Consider the following 18,190-nt stretch of genomic DNA (forward strand, 5'->3'; position numbering starts at 1 on the left):
TATTCTACACAAATGATCCATATGTGCTTAAAAGCAGAGTGCACACGCGCCTAGCGACAAGACGTGAAAGCAACACGTTAGCAGTGTTGTACCCACATGTTGAAGGGAAGGAATTCTAGGCTATTTAATAATAAAAACAAGCTCATGTGTATATGCAATTTCTTTTCTGAACCGTTTGAGAGACTCATATGTTATGGCCCTGTACTCGTCTTAAATACTCAGCATACAGTTACTGGTATTAAATGCTCGGCATCTGTTTTCCAACAGTAGGTACATGTATCCTCTTAACCACAGAACAGGACATTTAACACTGAAACAGCAATCTGTGTCTGTGCCCCAATCTGGCCAACTGCTCCAAAGTGTGCTTTATATGCTGAAGAACTTTTTAAATATTTTTATTTTTAAATATACTTTTATTGATTTCAGAGAGGAAGGGAGAGGGGGAGAGAGTGAGAGAAACATCAATGATGAGAAAGAATCATCGATCGGCTGCCTCCTGCACGCCCCTACTGAGGATCCAGCCCACCGAGCCAAACTGGCTAGGACTATGCTGAAGAATTTTAAAGTAAGTCCAGGTACTTCATCAATATGCATCCTTTAAAAAAGGCCAAGAGCCCCAGCTGGTTGGGCTCAGTAGATAGAGCATCAGCCTGCAGACTGGAGTCCTGGGTTCAATTTCGGTCAAGGGCATATGCCCGGGTTGAGGGCTCCATCCCTAGTGTGGGGTGTGCAGGAGGCAGCCGGTCAATGATTCTCTCTCATCATTGATGTTTCTCTCTCTCCCTCTCCCTTCCTCTCTGAAATCAATAAAAAATATATACATATTTTAAAAGGCCAACCTATTTTTTCACAAAACCACATGCCATTATCATACCTAACAAAAGCAGCAAACTTCCCTGGCATGAGAAACGATGTTATATGCACTGGCTCATCTAACAAGCAGCAGTCTAGAGTCTCAATACTGAAGAGACCACGGGTCCGTCACCCGCATCTCATTGGGCGGAGCATAAACCAGTCCGGCCACTTTGGAAAACAACCTGGCACTCAGCTTAGAGCTGACACCTCCGCTCAGGATGGCTATCAAGACACAGGTCAAGGAAATGTTCCAGCAGTGACAGCGTCATGGTCAAAACGCAACAAACGTGCACGAGAAGAGAGGATGAATCGGGATAACAACATTGTAAGTTTAAAAGGATGAAGATAAGACTCGTTGATATGGTTAAAGGGCAAAGTAACCCTTGATTATAATGAGGGCTTCCGTCACCGTGTGTACATTTAGCTGTTTTGCTAGTAAGTTTTGCACATTTTGGCTAAAAGAGAATAAATAATACAAATAATTTTCACAGGCTAAAAAACAGCATTTTAATTACAAGTTTCAAGCTCTTTGATAGCCATCTATCTAATAATAGGATAATATGCAAATTGGTCAGGACAATGGCCCCTGCGTCGGCCCAGAGACATGAGGCTAGCGTCCCTACCCCCTGTGCCGGCCCAGAGACATGAGCTCGCATCCCCGACCCCGGCAACAGGCCCCCGGACGTGAGGCTCACGTCCCCGCCCCCCTGCGCCGGCCTGGGGGGTCCACAGGAGCATGGAGGTCCGCAGGCCTCCGCCACGGCCCAGCCCGGGGGTCCACAGGCCTCCCTGGCTCCAGCCTACCTCTTTGGGGCAACCCATCGAGGAGCCCTGAATGGGTGGGCGGGGCCTACCTCTTTGGGGCGATGGATCGCGGGGCTTCCGCACTGTGACAAGGTACAGACCAGGCTGGGGAACCCTCCCCCTGCCCCAGTGCATGAATTTCCTGCACTCAGCCACTAGTCCTATATAATAAAAGCCTAATATGCTAAGTGTCTGGTCATCCGGTGACCGGTCGACTGTTCAACCAATCAAAGCGTAATATGCTAATGATATGCTAAGGCTGCTCAACCGCTCACTATGACGTGCACTGACCACCAGGGTTAGGTTACCTTGCTGCTGGGGTCCGGCTGATTGGGACTGAGTGAGATGGGTCTGAAATGCACTGGAGCCCTCCTGCACTCCCTCCCCAGCTGGCCAACCTCCTGTGTCCCTCCCCGGCTGGCCGGCCTCAATCGGCCCTGATGGGGACTGGGCAAGACGGGGCCAGACATGCCCTGGAGTCCTCCCGCGGTCCCTCCCTGGCCACGATCTTGTACCGATGGGGTCCCTCGGCCTAGCCTGCACCCTCTCGAAATCCAGTACCCCTTGGGGGATGTCAGAGAGCCAGTTTTGGCCCAATCCTGCAATCCACTCCCCTTGGGAGGGCGCCAGATGCAGGGCTCATGGCTGGTGAGTGCTGCTATGGCACGAGCCTCTCCCGATCGGGGCAGGGATGAGCGGGAGCAGCAGGTAGGAGCTGCAGGTGGCGTTGGACTTCGGGTTTCGGCCCCATCCCTGCAGGCCACCCAGAGGGACCATCCATGCATGAATTTGTGCACCAGGCCTCTAGTTTATTCATAAAGAGATGAAAACCAAGGCCAAAGTTAGCTTATCCCGCCCCAACCCCTGCATCCTCCAGTCACAGAACAAACAGGTGAGAATGTGAAGTCCTGTTTCCCTGGGGGCAGTGAGCCCACAATCACCCCAGCAGTTCCCACTGAGACAAAGCTGCACCGGCCGGGCTAGGCTGCTCAGTCTTGTCTTCCTCCAGTGCCGGACACATCCAGCCGCTCAAATATTTACTGAGCAAAGGAATGGCCCCCAAATGGCCCAAGTTGCAAAACAGAGCCCCAAAGCCTGTACTTACCATCTCCATCCAGGAGTGCCCACCCCATCATCTGCTCGCTCACCGGACAGGTGGTCATGGTATGTTTCCCACATGCCCACAGAGAGCTGACGGAGAACTGAGCAAAGGGCCCGCCGCTGCGCTCGCCAGGAGAGACGCAGCAGTGCTAGGCCGGGTGATGGATGGGAGGAAGGAACCAGCACGTGGCCATTTTAGTGTGGTGAGAGGAGGCCTCGGAGAGCGCCGCTGCAGGATGGCAAGGAGTGGCTGGGAGGAGTCCTGCACGGGAAGCATGCTGGGAGGTCCAGGAGGCAGAAGTCGGGTCAGGTTGGGCGATGCAGGGCCTGGTGCCCAACGGCCAGGTCTTTGGCTTGAAATTATAGCGGACTAGAATGTTCTGAATAGACCTCTGACATTCACCACATGTTCATGTGAAAGTTTAGGCATTTACATTGACTACGTAACTGAAACTTGCACACACAGTGTACCTGGAAATGTGTGAAGGACATGCGCTGACACAGAACGACTTCCATGTACACTGCAGGTCTCACTCCCAAGAAAGTAGACTTATTTTGAAGTCTCGAATTTGCCTTTGGTTTTTGACCAATTTTAAATTTGGCGTGTCTAGCATGTCACATGTGTTAGTTTCTTTCTCTACAGTTACTAGTCAGCCAGCGTTCACCACCGAGCCAGCCTGACTGGCATAGCGCACGAGTGCCGTCCCTGCCTATTCAAGAGGCCGGTGCTTCTCACCGTTGCACCAGTTTCTCCTCATTGTCATAAATAAAAACAAAGTACAATCAGTCACTTAAATAACTGCAAAAGCACCCATTAGGCACGACCTATGAACTACATAACGCATAAACCCACGAGGACGACCCTCTCACTGATTCCCAGCAGCCCCTGCGGCAGAGTGGAGGAGGCGCTTCTCTGGGAAACCGCCAGCAGGGAGCGTGGCTGACAGGCAGGCCTCCCCTCCAGCGCCAAGTCAGCTCTTTCCAACCCTCCCTTCCAAAGAATCAAACAGTAACAAATCACCTTCAATATTCCCTTTCCTGTCCTGTTCTCTATTCTACAGCTCCCTGCTAAGAATTCTCTCAGGCCACAGTTTTCTATTAGATTTGACCACACTTGCATTGGTAAACTTTTTTTGTTTTTCCTTCAAATGGTAAAATGAACCAGACTGTGACTAAGAGCTGGCCTAACTCTAAATACATTTCAGAGACAAGATTATCTGGTAAACACACCTTTTGGGATCCCTTGTTTAGTTAACCCTCAACTGCTTCCCTACACAGTGCAAACGGCAGGTAGGTCTCCGTGGGAGTGGAAGTACAGGTACTGCACCCAGCCCAGCAGCCACCCGGAGGGAGGAGACTGCCAAAGCCATTGGGCGGGGAGAGCAGGGCGGGCATCCAGGGTGCAGATCATGTGGAGGAGCAGGGAGGCCCCGAGGGAGGGCAGCCTGGAACGGGGTGGGGAGGAGCAGGGAGGAGCACCCCTGCAGGGGCAGCTGCACACATCACAACAGGGCGGGGGACGAGGGAGCAGCACCAAGTGCCTGGCAGGTGTCGCACTCCCCTGTGGGTCAAGGATGGAACAGTGCTGATGAACAGACAGGAGCACCCTGCTTAAAGGCATGTAAAGACCCCTGGGCCAGCACTGAGCCCACACTCCTATGGCCTCATCCCCTTTGAGCAAGTTCAACCACTCCTGACACTGCTGCCTTCACAGCCACTCAGAACAGCACTGGCCTAGTAAGAGCGTCAGATTCTCACCGGGAAGTGCACGACGGCTTACTCACAGGGAAGCCTCCAGTCCCAGGCCCTCCAGTCCTCCCACTGCTCCCCAGTCCCCAACTCCAGCCCCTCCCCACGCCCCCCACGCCCCAGCTCTGCTCTAAACCACAGGCTGTCAAGAGCTTTCTAATGTAAATTATTTTGCTCCTAACTAAAATCCCTCAAAAATCCTCATCCCTGTAAGAAGTCTGCCTGCCTTTCCAGCGTCATTGCTTCTCATTCCCCAGGGACAACATGTGTCAGAGCCAGGCTGGCCTCCAAAGTGAAGTGTGCATTTCCTCCCCACGTCTGCACGTCTGTGCAAATGCCAGTCTTTCTTCTGTCTAGAATGCACTGGTGTCCCTTGCCCAGCCAGCGAACTCATTCATTCCTCAATATTTTACTTAAATGTCAACAGTTTCCACCGCTTCCCTCCGTGCTACCCAGGAAACCGGAGCACTTCCTGCTGGGTCCCAAGGGAGCATCAGAGCACCAAGCACAGAGGAGATGTTGACGCTAAAATAACATGAGCATCAACTGTCCATTCAACACGCGGACACTTTTAGTTCCTCTCACTGTGCAACTCGATTCCACCACAGGCTTCAGCCTCCCTCCACTCCACGGCGCCTGAATCTCATGGCAGTGTTTCAGTGATTTTCCACAATCATTTACTATACTATTTACAACTATTGTTCTCCTCTATGTTACTTGAAATTAGTTACATTTCCTCTACATGAAATGTCTCTACAAGGCCCATTTTCCAGGCATCCCCAAAGGTTGTATCTTAGACACGGCCCAAAGCAATTAGTGTGCTATCAGTATTCAATTACCGTTTATTTAATGAAGCAGGATGGGAAGGCAGATGTGGGTAGTAACGCAGGCTATAGACCAGAAGTCTAGCTGAAACTTGGCTACTAACTAGCTGTGGAACCTTAAGCATCAGACTGAACTGTTTTCAACACCTGAAAAGCAAGAGTTAGACTAGAAGAAATTTGTTTACATAGTCATTTTTCCCTCTTTCTCCACTAGAATATAAGCTTCCTGTCACCCTCACTCCTGATGCACTAAGATTCGCCTAGAAGAATAAGGACATGAGCCAGGAACACTGAGAAAAATAAAATGGTACCAAATCAACCGATACACCAACGAAATAAATCCAGAGTCCAGACATAAACCAAAGTACATATGAGTTTAATGTAAGTGAAGGGCAAGAGTTCAATGATCCAGGTAACAATGGTGTGAACGAGGAGGGAGGACAGAAGAAACATAGGTATGCATGTCCATAAAATTGAGGGGGACCTGCTCTTACACATGACTGTACACTAGAAACCACAGATAAGATTAATAAATTTAACTAAAAATAATTTTTAAAACAACAACAAATAAAACAAAAAATATGTTTAGGTTGACTGCTATTTACAGAAAAATTAAAAAGTCAAAATACAAAGATGCTCAACCTCCATACCATAATAATTAATGAAAGTCCTTCCCTTATCAGCTCAGCAAAGTTTTAAGGAATTCATATGCCCCACAATGAGCTGCTTCTCACATCCAGTAGGATGACTACTATAAAGCAAAACAGAACAAAACAAAACAGGAAGGAAGGGCTGACCAGGATGTGAGAACTGGAACCCTTGTGCACTGTCAGGAGTGTAACATGGAGCAGCCGCTGTGGCCACCAGCATGGTGGTCCCTCAGAAAATTAAAAAGCCAGCATTAGCAAACCCAGCAACCCCACTCCTGGATGCACGCCCAAGAGAGCTGAAAGCAGGGTCTGAAGAGGTGTTTGCACACCCACGTTCACGGCTGCACGATTCACAGCAGCCACAAGTAACATCCACCCAAGGGCCCGTTGATGAATGAGAGACAAAGCGTGGTCTCCCACAGAACGGCTATCATTCACCCACAAGAAGGCAGGGCGTGGAGACGTTACGTGCAGATGAGCCTGGAGGACATTTTGCTAAGTAACTAAGCCAGTCACACAAAAGCAAGTACTGCATGAATCCAGTTACATGAGGGACCTGGAGTAGCCATTTCACTGAGTCAAAGGGGATGGGTGGTTCCTAGGGGTTGGAGGGAGAGGCAGACATAGAGTCATTATGTTCGGGGACAGTTTCCGTTTTGCAAGATGAAGGGAGTTCTGGAAGCTGGTTGCACAATAATGTGAATGTACTTAATAACAGTGAACAGTACACGTAAAAATAGGTACGATGATAAATTTTATGTTGTGTTTACAATTTTAATTGTAAAATATTTTTTAAAGAAAATAATCTAGCCAAAACCGGTTTGGCTCAGTGGATAGAGCGTCGGCCTGCGGACTGAAGGGTCCCGGGTTCGATTCCGGTCAAGGGCATGTACTTGGGTTGCGGGCACATCCCCAGTGGGAGCTGTGCAGGAGGCAGCTGATCGATGTTTCTCTCTCATCGATGTTTCTAACTCTCTATTTCTCTCCCTTCCTCTCTATAAAAAAATCAATAAAAAAAAATTAAAAAAAAAAAGAAAAAAAAAAGAAAATAATCTACCCAGTGTTGGGAGGTTTTGGAAAATAGGCACACTCATCTTTAGACAAAATGTGGAAAAGTCCATAAAACTTAAATGCATGCACCATTTGAACTTCAAGGATATTCCCTGCAGCGCTGTTCAGAAATGCTTAAAACTATGAAACACCCACATTATCCTACCTAATAAAGAGGGGGTATGCTAATTGATCCTCACGCCACAGCCAATAAAGAGGGAATATGCTAATCGACTGCCCCGCCTTCAAAGATGGCAGTGCCCACAGCCACAAGATGGCAGCACCCAGTCCCCTCAGCCCTGCCAAGGCAGCAAGTGCGCGACAAGGCCCGCCCCCAGGCAGGCCCGGCCTTGCCATGCTCCTGCCTCCAGAGACCTCAGTCCCCTCAGCCCCCCAGCTGCCGAGGGCCACCAGAGGCTCAGGTAACCAGGGCTGGTCTAGCTTGCGCTGTCAGCAGTGGCAGCAGCAAAGGTGTGATGGGGCATCACCTTCCCCTGATTGCCGGGTCGCCTCCCGCCCCTGAGGGCTCCTGGATTGTGAGAGGGGGCAGGCCGGGCTGAGGGACCCCCACACCTCCAGTGCATGAATTTTCATGCACCAGGCCTCTAGTGTGACATAAACACATACACCAAGATATGTTCATAGAAATTAACAGACACCCAGAAATTTAACATAACAGCAGCTAACTTGGGAGACATAGAATATTTAAGTGTGCATGCATTCTTTTCTAGTTTAGAAGGAAATAAGCTGCACACCTATTAGAGTGGCCCAAACACTAACGTCAGCCGCTGGTGAGGGCGCGAAGCAGGGAAGGCATGGAGCAGCCCCTTCGGAGGACAGTTGGCAGCTTCTCACAGAACGAAATGTACTCTTACCAGACAGCCCAGCACTCCTGTTCCTAGACATCTGTCCAAAGAGTTGAAAACTTATGTCCACAAAACTTTTGCCCACATAAAAACCTGCACACAAATGTATACAGCAGCTTTATTCATATTTGCCCTTGAATAGATAAACTGTGGTACATCCAGACAGTGGAATATTGTACAGCACTAAAAGAAAATGAGCTAAAAAGACATGGAAGAATCTCAAATGTACATTATTACTAAGTCAAAGCAGCCACTCTGAAAAAGGTTATACATACTGTATGATTCCAACTATATGGAATTCTGGAAAAGGCAAAATTATGGAGACAGTAAAAGAGCAGTGGCTGTCAGGGAGGCCTGCAGAGGCAGAGCACAGAGGACTCAGTAGGCCACAATGATGGGTACGTGGCATACATTTGTCAAAACTTATAGGGCAGCCTTTGAGATCTTGCTCCCCATAATATAGTCAGTTTGGCTCAACTAAATTCTTATAAAAATTCAAAACCACAACAAAAACCTTATAGAATATACAACACAAGAGTGAACCCTAATGTCACTCCAGCCTTTGGATGATAATGATGTATGATGTAGGTCACTGACTGTAGTGAGGGCCACGCGGGTGAGGGACGTCCATCGTGGGGAGGCCATGCCTGTGTGGGGACCAGGGCATGTGGGAAATCTCTACCTAATGCTCAATTTGACTGTGGACCTAAAACTGCTCTAAAAATTAAATCTATTTTTTTTTTAAAAAATAAGAATAATATATTTGCTCTTTGTCCTAGAATAGGAATTGATCCTAAAGAAATAAGAATGTTCACTACCGTACAGGTTTTTAAAGAGAGTTTTAAAAAGGATCTAAAAGATTTCAAATATCCACCAATAGGGAATTTTGTTTAAAAAAAATAATAAAAGACTAAGTTATGATACACCAATACCTATTAAAAATTAGGTACATTTATTGAGACAGAACCAAGTCCCACATATACTGATAAGAGCAAATTGCTGAACAGCTCATATTTTGTGATAAAAAGCTTTAAAATATTAGCAAAAGCATATATATTGTAAATAGTAACTATAAGAGGGCTTTACCTGTCTACATTACATGTTCTGTATTGCCTGAAATCACTACAATAGCATTTACTTTTATGACCACAGAGTAACTGTGTGAACTTGCAGTAACCCTAAGAGGCAGAACTTCAGCAGCTACTTGAGAAGAAACAAATGTAGGACTTGCACAGGGGACCTCATTTAGAAATCTACGCAAGCTCAAAATTACCCCATTTCTCCGCAGAATCAGAGCCAACAACGGACAACCAACGCTTTCACATTCTTTCAAAATAAAAAAGACTTCTTTTCTGCCTATATATCTGGGGGAAAGACAGATGGCAGAGAAATTATTGGTGCTGTTTGCATTAACACTATAATCACATCTTAAGGCCTATGATTAGACTATTAATCAAGGAGTATGATTCCCAAAGCTCCACAAACCAGCACCTGCTGACAGGAACCATACTCACACGTTAGCAGATAAATAAATTCCCGTCAACCCACATTCCATTCCTAAGGATATAGCCTAAGCAAATACTAAAAACACAAAAAATAAAACGAAATAAGAGGACAAAGCTCTATCGTTCAGTTTTTCGCTACAGCCTTCTTTTACAAAAGCAACAAATTAGAAGCAATCTAACTATTCCAGAGAAGAATGGTTAAGTACACTGATATGCCCACATGATAGAAGAGCCCACAGCTATTAAAATGTGTACAAGAGCCCTAGCTGGTTTGGCTCAGTGGATAGAGCGTCAGCCTGCAGACCGAAGGGTCCCGGGTTCGATTCTAGTCAAGGGCACATGCCCAGGCTGTAGGCTCGATCCCCAGTAGGGGGTGTGCAAGAGGCAGCCGATCAATGATTCTCATCATTGATATTTCTATCTCTCTCCCCCTCTCCCTTCCTCTCTGAAATCAATTTTTTAAAAAAATGTGTACAAGAGATTCACAACATGGGAAATGCTGAAGTCAGTGTTCAGAAGACAGTGCACACACATACAGCAGATCCTGGAATAACATCATTTTGTTACAACGTTGATGGGGGGCAGGGGCAGGCAATAATTGATTCCTGACCAGGGCCGAGCACAGGAAGTGAATGGCATGTCTACACAGTCCCAGTGGGAATGTGTTAGTGGTTGTGAGGTCACCTGAGATGGGAGGATGTCTAGGGTGGTCCCACCTTGCACCCTGAGCAGCCAAGAGAGGGTCCAGCCATCTGTGACCCTGAACTGGAATCAGTGGGTTGGAAAATCATTATCTAATTTGTTTTTATTCATCATTCTTAGATGTCTGTGTAACTCACATTTATTTCAATGTCTAATATTAATGTTTTGCCAGGCCAGTGTGCCTCAGTGATTAAGCATCGACCTATGAACCAGGAGGTCACAGTTTGTTCTGGTCAGGGCACATAGCAGGGGGAGTGCAGGAGGCAGCCATCAATGCTTCTCTCTCGTCACTGATGTTTCTATCTCTCTCTCCCTTCCCTTCCTCTCTGAAATATATATATATATATATATATATATATATATATATATATATATATATAATTGATTTTTTTTACAGAGAGGAAGAGGGATAAGAGTTAGAAACATCGATGAGAGAGAAACATCGATCAGCTGCCTCCTGCACATCTCCCACTGGGGATGTGCCCGCAACCAAGGTACATGCCCTTGACCGGAATCAAACCTGGGACCCTTCAGTCCACAGGCCGACGCTCTATCCACTGAGCCAAACCGATTAGGGCAAAAAAGTATATATTTTTTAAAAAGGAATGTTTTGGGTTTTCATTTAGAAGTTTTGTACAATAACTTAACTCTTGTTCTATCAACTAGCCTGGGGTACAACTGGTTTTGTTATACTCTGTTTTTCACTTAAAGTTGCAGTTGCCAAGAACCTATTGATGATGTTAAGTGAAGGACATGCCATCACCTCACTTATACAAATACTAGAGGCCCGGTGCATGAAAATTCATGCACTGGAGGGGGGTGGTCACTCAGCCTGGCCTGCCCCCTCATAGTCCAGGAGCCCTCAGGGGCGGGAGGTGACCCGTTGATCAGGGGAAGGTGACGTGACCACCACATCTCTGCTGCTGCCACTGCCGGCTGTGCAAGCTCAGCCAGACCTGGTTACCTGCACCTCGTGCCGGCCCTGGGTGGCTGGGGGGCTGAGGGGACTGGGCGCCACCATCTTTGAGGGTGTGGCAGTCGATTAGCATATTCCCTTCTTATTGGCTGTGGGTGCCGCCATCTTTGTGACTGTGTGAGGGTCAATTAGCATATCCCCGCTTTATTAGATAGGATGCATAGAGAGGGATAAGGATTACAAAAACACCCCAAGATGTTTAACAATTATCTCTGGATAATGAAATAATGAGTGAACGGTTTCTTTATTCTTTCAAAATATACAAATAATACTTTTAAATTGGTTTTTAAAGTTTTAACCATTACAGGAAGGGCTTATGTTAAAGCTAAATTTCACTGTAGCCAATACCATTGTTTTAAAATCTATTAACTTTTCATATTCTGTTCTTTTCTTCTGCATAAGATAATATTAAAATCAAACTCTGGCTCCAAAGATGCTGACAGGGAACCCGCAGCAGGAGGCAGTGACAGCCGTGAGGTGTAATAACAAGATCGTGGCTGAAATGCAGAGAGAACTGGAGCTCATGAACTCAACTCTCGAGATGCATTTAGAACATGAACCAAGGGGTAGAACCAGCAAAGCTGGACGGGCTCCCCGTCTACCGTCTGTTAGCGCCCAAGATTCTGACAGGGAGAGTCAAGATGAAGGAGTGGTTTTCTTTAGGGAACAATTCTGCCAAAAACATGGAATGCAAGTAATTTAAAATATTCAAGACATACGCATGACTGACTCCAAATTGCCTTACTATGCCTTGTATGATAGGATATAAGAACTACCCCCATCTACGTAATGTTTGGCTGACACTCAAGACAAAACCTCACATATTCAATATCCCACTATTTTCTGATTGTACCAAAAAATTAACAACCAGAAAATTATTTCACTCTTTAAAAAAAAGCATTTACACTTTAAAAATTGGGATGAGGTACAATTTCCTCCTTCTTAAAGATGTTTCTACAGCTACTAAAAAACCTTGCATTTGTAAAATAGTTGATAAAAAAATCTGCCAAACCGGTTTGGCTCAGTGGATAGAGCGTCGGCCTGCAGACTCAAGGGTCCCAAGTTCGATTCCGGTCAAGGGCATGTACCTTGGTTGCGGGCACATCCCTACTGGGGGGGCGTACAGGAGGCAGCTGATCGATCTCTCTCATCAATGTTTCTAACTCTATCCCTCTCCCTTCTTCTCTGTAAAAATTCAATAAAATGTATTAAAAAAAAAAAATCTCCCTCTGGCCCTGGCTGGTTTGGCTCAGTGGATGAAGCGTTGCCCTGCGGACCAAAGGGTTTCGGGTTCAATTCTGGTCAAAGGCATGTACCTTGGTTGCAGGCTCCTCCCCAGCCCGGGCTCTGTTCGGGGGCATGCAGGAGGCAACCAATCGGTGTGTTTCTCTCCCATTGATGTTTCTCTCTGTCCTTCCCTCTCTCTTCCACTCTCCCTGAAAATCAATGAAAAAAATGTGCTCGGGTGAGGATCAACAACAATCTTCCTCTGGATTGTGCAAGAAGGGAGACAGGGACCACAGAGAAGACGTGGTATGTGGTATTAATCAGACTTGGCTTCTTTCTCTCCTCCTTTTCAGTTCCGTTTTCCATAGGTAGATCTTTAGGTTCCTGGTCAGCCACTTGGCCTGCTTTTCCTTTGCTCCCCTTTCCCTTCCGTATGCACGTTTTTGTCTGCAGATTCGTCCTTTCCTGCCACCTTTTTTGGCTTCATTCCCATTTTTTTTGCAGGAGCAGGTTTGGCTGACAGCCTTGCTGACCTCCTCCTTTGCTGCCTATAGGGGGAGCTGACCTTCCTCTTGGGCACCATGGAGGTGGCATGCAGCTGAGGGCCTGAGAACTGAGGCTGCCTAGAACCTTTGAGAACCTGGGTTGACTGGCTGCTGCCACTTCTCCAGCCACCCCAGCTGCCCAAGCTGCTGGGACCCACAATGGAGGGCGGTGGGAAAACCATCTGAAACTGGATTGGGAGCCCACTCCCCCCCCTCTCCCCCCCCCCCCCCCCCCCCCCGCCCTGGCCAACTATTCTTAATATTCAGTTCTGGGCACCATAATTTAAGATGGGCAATGTCACCCTGGCTGGTTTTGCTCAGTGGATAGAGCGTCAGCCTGTAGACTGAAGGGTCCCGGGTTCCATTCCAGTCAAGGGTACATGCCTGGGTTGCGGCTCGATCTCCAGTGGGGGGCATGCCTCCCTTCCTCTCTGAAATCAATAAATTTATGTGTAAAAAAAAAAAAAAAAGATGGGCACTGTCATCAAATACAATATATCCAGGAGGGCAACGGAGATAAAAAGAGACCCCAAAATCAAACCATCTAATAACCCTTAGGGTTTAACTTGCAGTGGGATGGCCAACACGGTAGGACAACACCATCTCAGAGATGTTAGGGAGCAGGTTAGTGAGCAGAGTTCAAGAAAACAGCGCTCAGACAGCAGCTTTTCAGCTCCCTGGTAGAAAGAACATGTACAAAAATGGAACCGGGTGCTTTTGTAAGTTACTACAAGTGCTCAAAAAAGGGAGGGAGTACTTTAGGTCCTCCCCACAGTGAAGGCATCAGGAATGCCAACACACTTCCTTCTGCTGCTCTGTTCTCCATTATAAACTCATCAAGCAGCAATCTGATGAAGGCAAAATCCAGGCACTCTTACAAGCAGATTATACTGAGACTAGAGGCCCAGTGCACGAAATTCATACACAGGTGGGGTCCCTAGGCCTGGCTGGCGAACAGGGCCGATCAGGTTCCCTGCCTCTCCACCTCCTCCTTCCCTCGCCTTACGTGCGCTGCCACTGCGCAGTTCCCCGCCTCCCCGCCCGCATCTGCCTCCACCCACCCCTGGTTCCCCATCACAGCCCAGGGCCCGGTTCCAATCAGGCGATTGGGACTTGCCAGCCGGTGGGAGGGACCAGGAGGTTGGCCGGCAGGCCCCATTGGCGATCAGAGCGCCTGCAGGTTGGGGGCAGCTCCTGCGTTGAACATCTGCCCCCTAGTGGTCAGTGCATGTCACAACAACCGGTCACTTAGGCATATATATAGAGAGAGAGAGAGAGAGAGAGAGAGAGAGAGAGAGGGGCTGACTAGATGCCCAGTGCACAAAATTCATGCGGGGGGGGGGGGGGGGGCGGTGTCTGTCAGCCCAGCCTACACCCTCTCACAATCAGGGATCCCTCTTGCAATCTGGGACCACTGGCTCCTAACCACTCGCCTGCCTGCCTGACTAATCGCCCCTAACCACTCTGCCTGCTTGCCTGATCGCCCCTAACCGCCTCTGCCTCAGCCCCTGCCACCATGGCTTCATCTGGAAGGACGTCCGAAAGGCTGTTCGGCTGTCCAGTGTAATTAGCATATTATACTTTTATTATTATAGATTATTATTGCTAAATTTAGCTTTAGTAAGAGCAGTTCAATTTCCCATGTTCCAGGGAGGATATTACACCAAAAAGGATCCTTCTTGACCAAAATTAAACATGTTTCTTTACCATGAGAGCTCTTTGCATCTTAAATGCTAACACAGATCCTGAGTACAAGAGGGGGGGTATTTAACGTGCAGCATCGTCACACTGCTTGGCAGTAATGTGTTCACACGATTTAATGCTGTAGCACATAATGTGGGAAACCCTCGTCAAAGCCTAAGAGTCCAGACTCTGCTCACAACTTAACAGTTTTCTGATGAGCATTCACCACTGATTGCTTTTTAAAGCCCTGTCCTGTTTTATAAAATTGATTATTAGCCTTTTTTATTGGTCAAAGACCCTTTTAAAAATCCAATGTCATTTCTCTAGAAAAATTTTGCATGTGATTTCCAAGTTCCCATTAATTCCATCCAGACCCCCACTAAAAAATTCTCAAAGGAAATTTAGTTTTTCTTTTTGTTTTAATATATATTTTTATTTATTTCAGAAAGGGAGAAGGAAAGAGAGATAGAAATATCAATGATGAGAGAGAATCACTGATTGGCTGCCTCCTGCATGCCCCCTACTGGGGATCAAGCCTGCAACCCAGGCATGTGCCCTGACCAGGAATCGAACCCAGGACCTTTCAGTCTACAGGCTGACGCCCTATCCCCTGAGCCAAACCAACTAGGGTGGAAATTTAGTTTTTCTTCTCTCTTTTAAGTTATGAAGAAAATAAAAACTTTGAAAATGGCAAAGGTACGGTAATATATCAGATATAAAATTATTTTTGAATGGTATCATTTGAGCAAAAGAGACAGAAAATTTGAAAAAGCAAACTCTGAAAATACAACTAATATTACTAATAGCTTTAGGTCCCCTACCTGCCCCTGCTCCAACACAAATCCAAAGTAGCCCAGAATAGTCATCCTAGTAAGATTTTAAACACATGAAACAAACAGCCAATTCCAAAGTTTTACTTCTAGCTAGGCTTACGTCTTGTATTACGATGCCCATTCCAAAATCTCACACTTGACCTTTGTAATCTTTCAAATTAGAAATCTGTTCAACTCTTCATCTTTATAACCCTATAAACTCCCAGCTGGTGGGGTTACACATTGCATTACGATGTTCCTTCCCCTCTAGGCCTTTCCTCCTAGTTACTTCAGTATTAGCTTGTACAGCATTTTGAAAAAAGGAGATTGTGAAACCACAGCTTAGAAATCTTTCAATCATGACAGGTCACAAAAGATATATACTTTCAAACTCTTGAAATTATTTTTAAAATGTAAGAGAACTGTCATATATGTAGGGACTTTGAGCTACAAAACTTATTTAAAACTTTGCATTAAGAAAGACAGTGAAAAATAAAGGTGCTTTAAAACTTACGTTTTGCTTCTGATAGATTCTGATTAGGCGACCAGACCAGCATGCCAAGATTGTCTCGTTCTTGACTGCGTCTTGCTAATTTGGCTTGGTAGAAATAAAAAGAGAGAATGCTTATTGTAATTTAACAGACATGTGAAGCAATGATCAACAACACGGCTCTGATCTTCTAAGCTCAGACCCTGATGCCATCAGCCACCCTGGACTGAAATCCGCCAATGGAGCCTGCATACTCACCGCCACCACAGGTGATGGGGGCGGGGAGCAGGCTCTGAAGTCCCCGGAAACATTTCTAAGTCTTCTCCTACGTTATTACTTACTTAACAAGCAGGTGTCATTATCTCATACTATTAGGTAAAGAAACTAAACGGGTCACTCAGCTGGAAGGACGTAGTCAGGAATGAACTCAGACTGGCTCGGCACCCAAGGCTTAAAGCACTGTACACGACGATGCTGTTTTCAGACATGGGACATCCAAAAGGAAAGCTGCTCCAAGATCCTCTTAAAACACGAATCCTTCCAGTGTGCTTAGCATACCCTCACCCTTCTCTGCCAGTGTAACTTTTGGGTGGCTTAACAACAGGAATCCAAAGATTCCTTCAAAAACTTTATTAAAGAATAACTTATTAAAAATATTTAACTTGAAAGGAAACTTCTGAAGTACATTCAAATTCTTAAAAATCTGTGATACAAAACAATAGGCCCACAGGTTTACAGGTGCCATAAGAAAGAAGGAAATCTTGCCATTTGTAACAACAGAAATAGACCCAGGGTGTATTATGCTAAATGAAATAAGTCAGACAGAGAAAGAGAAATACCATATGATTGTGCTCATATATGGCATCTAAAAAAGAAAATAAAGAAACAAACTCATAGCCCTAGCCGGTTTGGCTCATTGAATAGAGCATCGGGCTGGGGACTGAAGGGTCCCAGGTTCAATTCCGGACAAGGGCATGTACCTTGGTTGCAGGCACATCCCCAGTAGGGGGTGTGCAGGAGGCAGCTGATCGATGCTTCTCTCTCATCGATGTTTCTAACTCTCTATCCCTCTCCCTTCCTCTCTGTAAAAAATTAATAAAATATATTTTTTAAAAAAAGAAACAAACTCATAGATACAGAGACCATTTTGATGATTGCAACATGGAAGGGGGGTTGGGAATATGAAAAATGCTAAGAGATTAAGAAGTACAAATTGCCAGTTATAAAAACAGTCACAGGGAGGTAAAGTACAGCACAGGGAATATAGTCAATCATATTATAATAACTACTAGAGGCCCGATGCACGAAAACTCGTGCAAGAGTAGGCCTTCCTTCCCCCAGCTGCGGGCACCGGCTTTCCTCTGGCATCCAGGGCCCGGGCTTTGCTCCTGGCCACCAGCAGGCACCCGGGACCCAGGCGGCTTTGCTCCGGCCCCGGCTTTGTCCAGAAGGATGTCTGGAGCATATTACCCTTTTATTATTATAGATGGTGTCAGGTGGGTACTAGACTTATTGGGGTGATCACTTTGTAAATTATATAAATGTTGTATATATACCCAAAAGTAATATAATAGTGTACATCAACTGTAGTTGAAAATTATTTAAAATTTTCATTTGGATTGCAAATTAAAATGAAAAAGTCTGACAACACCAAGGTGTAGCGATACTGTGGGGGAACTGGCACCGTCAGGGCGTGGGAGCAGTGGTAGCAGGAGCAGGGCTGCTGGCAGACGGGACCAGGGGCCGCGGTGGGAGGGCCCTGCTGGTGGGAATGTAAAACGACACTATCACTTGGGGGGAAAGTCTCACAATTTCCTAAAATGTGGTATATCCATTCAATGGAATAAAACTCAGCAAGAAAAAGGAATGAATTATTTAAGCATGTAACATGAATGAATCTCAAAACAATTACTCTGAGTGAATGAGTTGCAAATACAGAAAGGGGGGGCTAGAAAAAGTTCTGTGGTGCTCCAGAGAAATGAGAGTAACAATAGGAAATCATAGTTTTCAACAGAATTAGAAATGTGGGTGTGTGCACCTGTCTGCGTGCACACACACACACAAACACACACACACACACACAGTTACTTCCCAGTTCTGCCCACTGGAAGGGTCCTGATGCAATGACAATCCAGCAGCAACTGAGCACATGTAGCTCCCAGATCTTGGTTTCTAAATACCACTCACCAGTAAAAGGAATAAGGCCTCCTTGAAGAAATGGTTGATTGCAGGGCTAGGCGTGAAAATGTATGAGGACCCTAGCCCTGGCCAGGGTGGCTCAGCTGGTTGGAGCATTGTCGATTCCTGGTCAGTGTATATACCCAGGTTACAGGTTGGATCCCCAGTCAGAG

The 18,190-nt window shown here is 46.4% G+C and overlaps 1 protein-coding gene across 2 annotated transcripts in view; it reads right to left on the bottom strand.

Annotated features, from left to right (window-relative positions):
- RCOR1 (REST corepressor 1) overlaps positions 1 to 18,190 on the bottom strand; it is a 116,509-nt gene that overhangs the window by 32,994 nt on the left and 65,325 nt on the right. For both annotated transcript variants that reach the window (XR_011471125.1, XM_070411577.1), the window contains exon 3: positions 15,864 to 15,947. Coding sequence is in view for 1 of the 2 variants with exons in the window: in XM_070411577.1 (XP_070267678.1) it covers positions 15,864 to 15,947 (84 nt within the window). In the remaining variant the exon portion in view is untranslated. The remainder of the gene's footprint in view (positions 1 to 15,863; positions 15,948 to 18,190) is intronic.

This window comes from Myotis yumanensis, unplaced genomic scaffold, assembly GCF_028538775.1.
Source record: "Myotis yumanensis isolate MYYU_CA2020_CCGP unplaced genomic scaffold, mMyoYum1.0.hap1 SCAF_1, whole genome shotgun sequence".
Lineage (NCBI taxonomy): Eukaryota > Metazoa > Chordata > Mammalia > Chiroptera > Vespertilionidae > Myotis > Myotis yumanensis.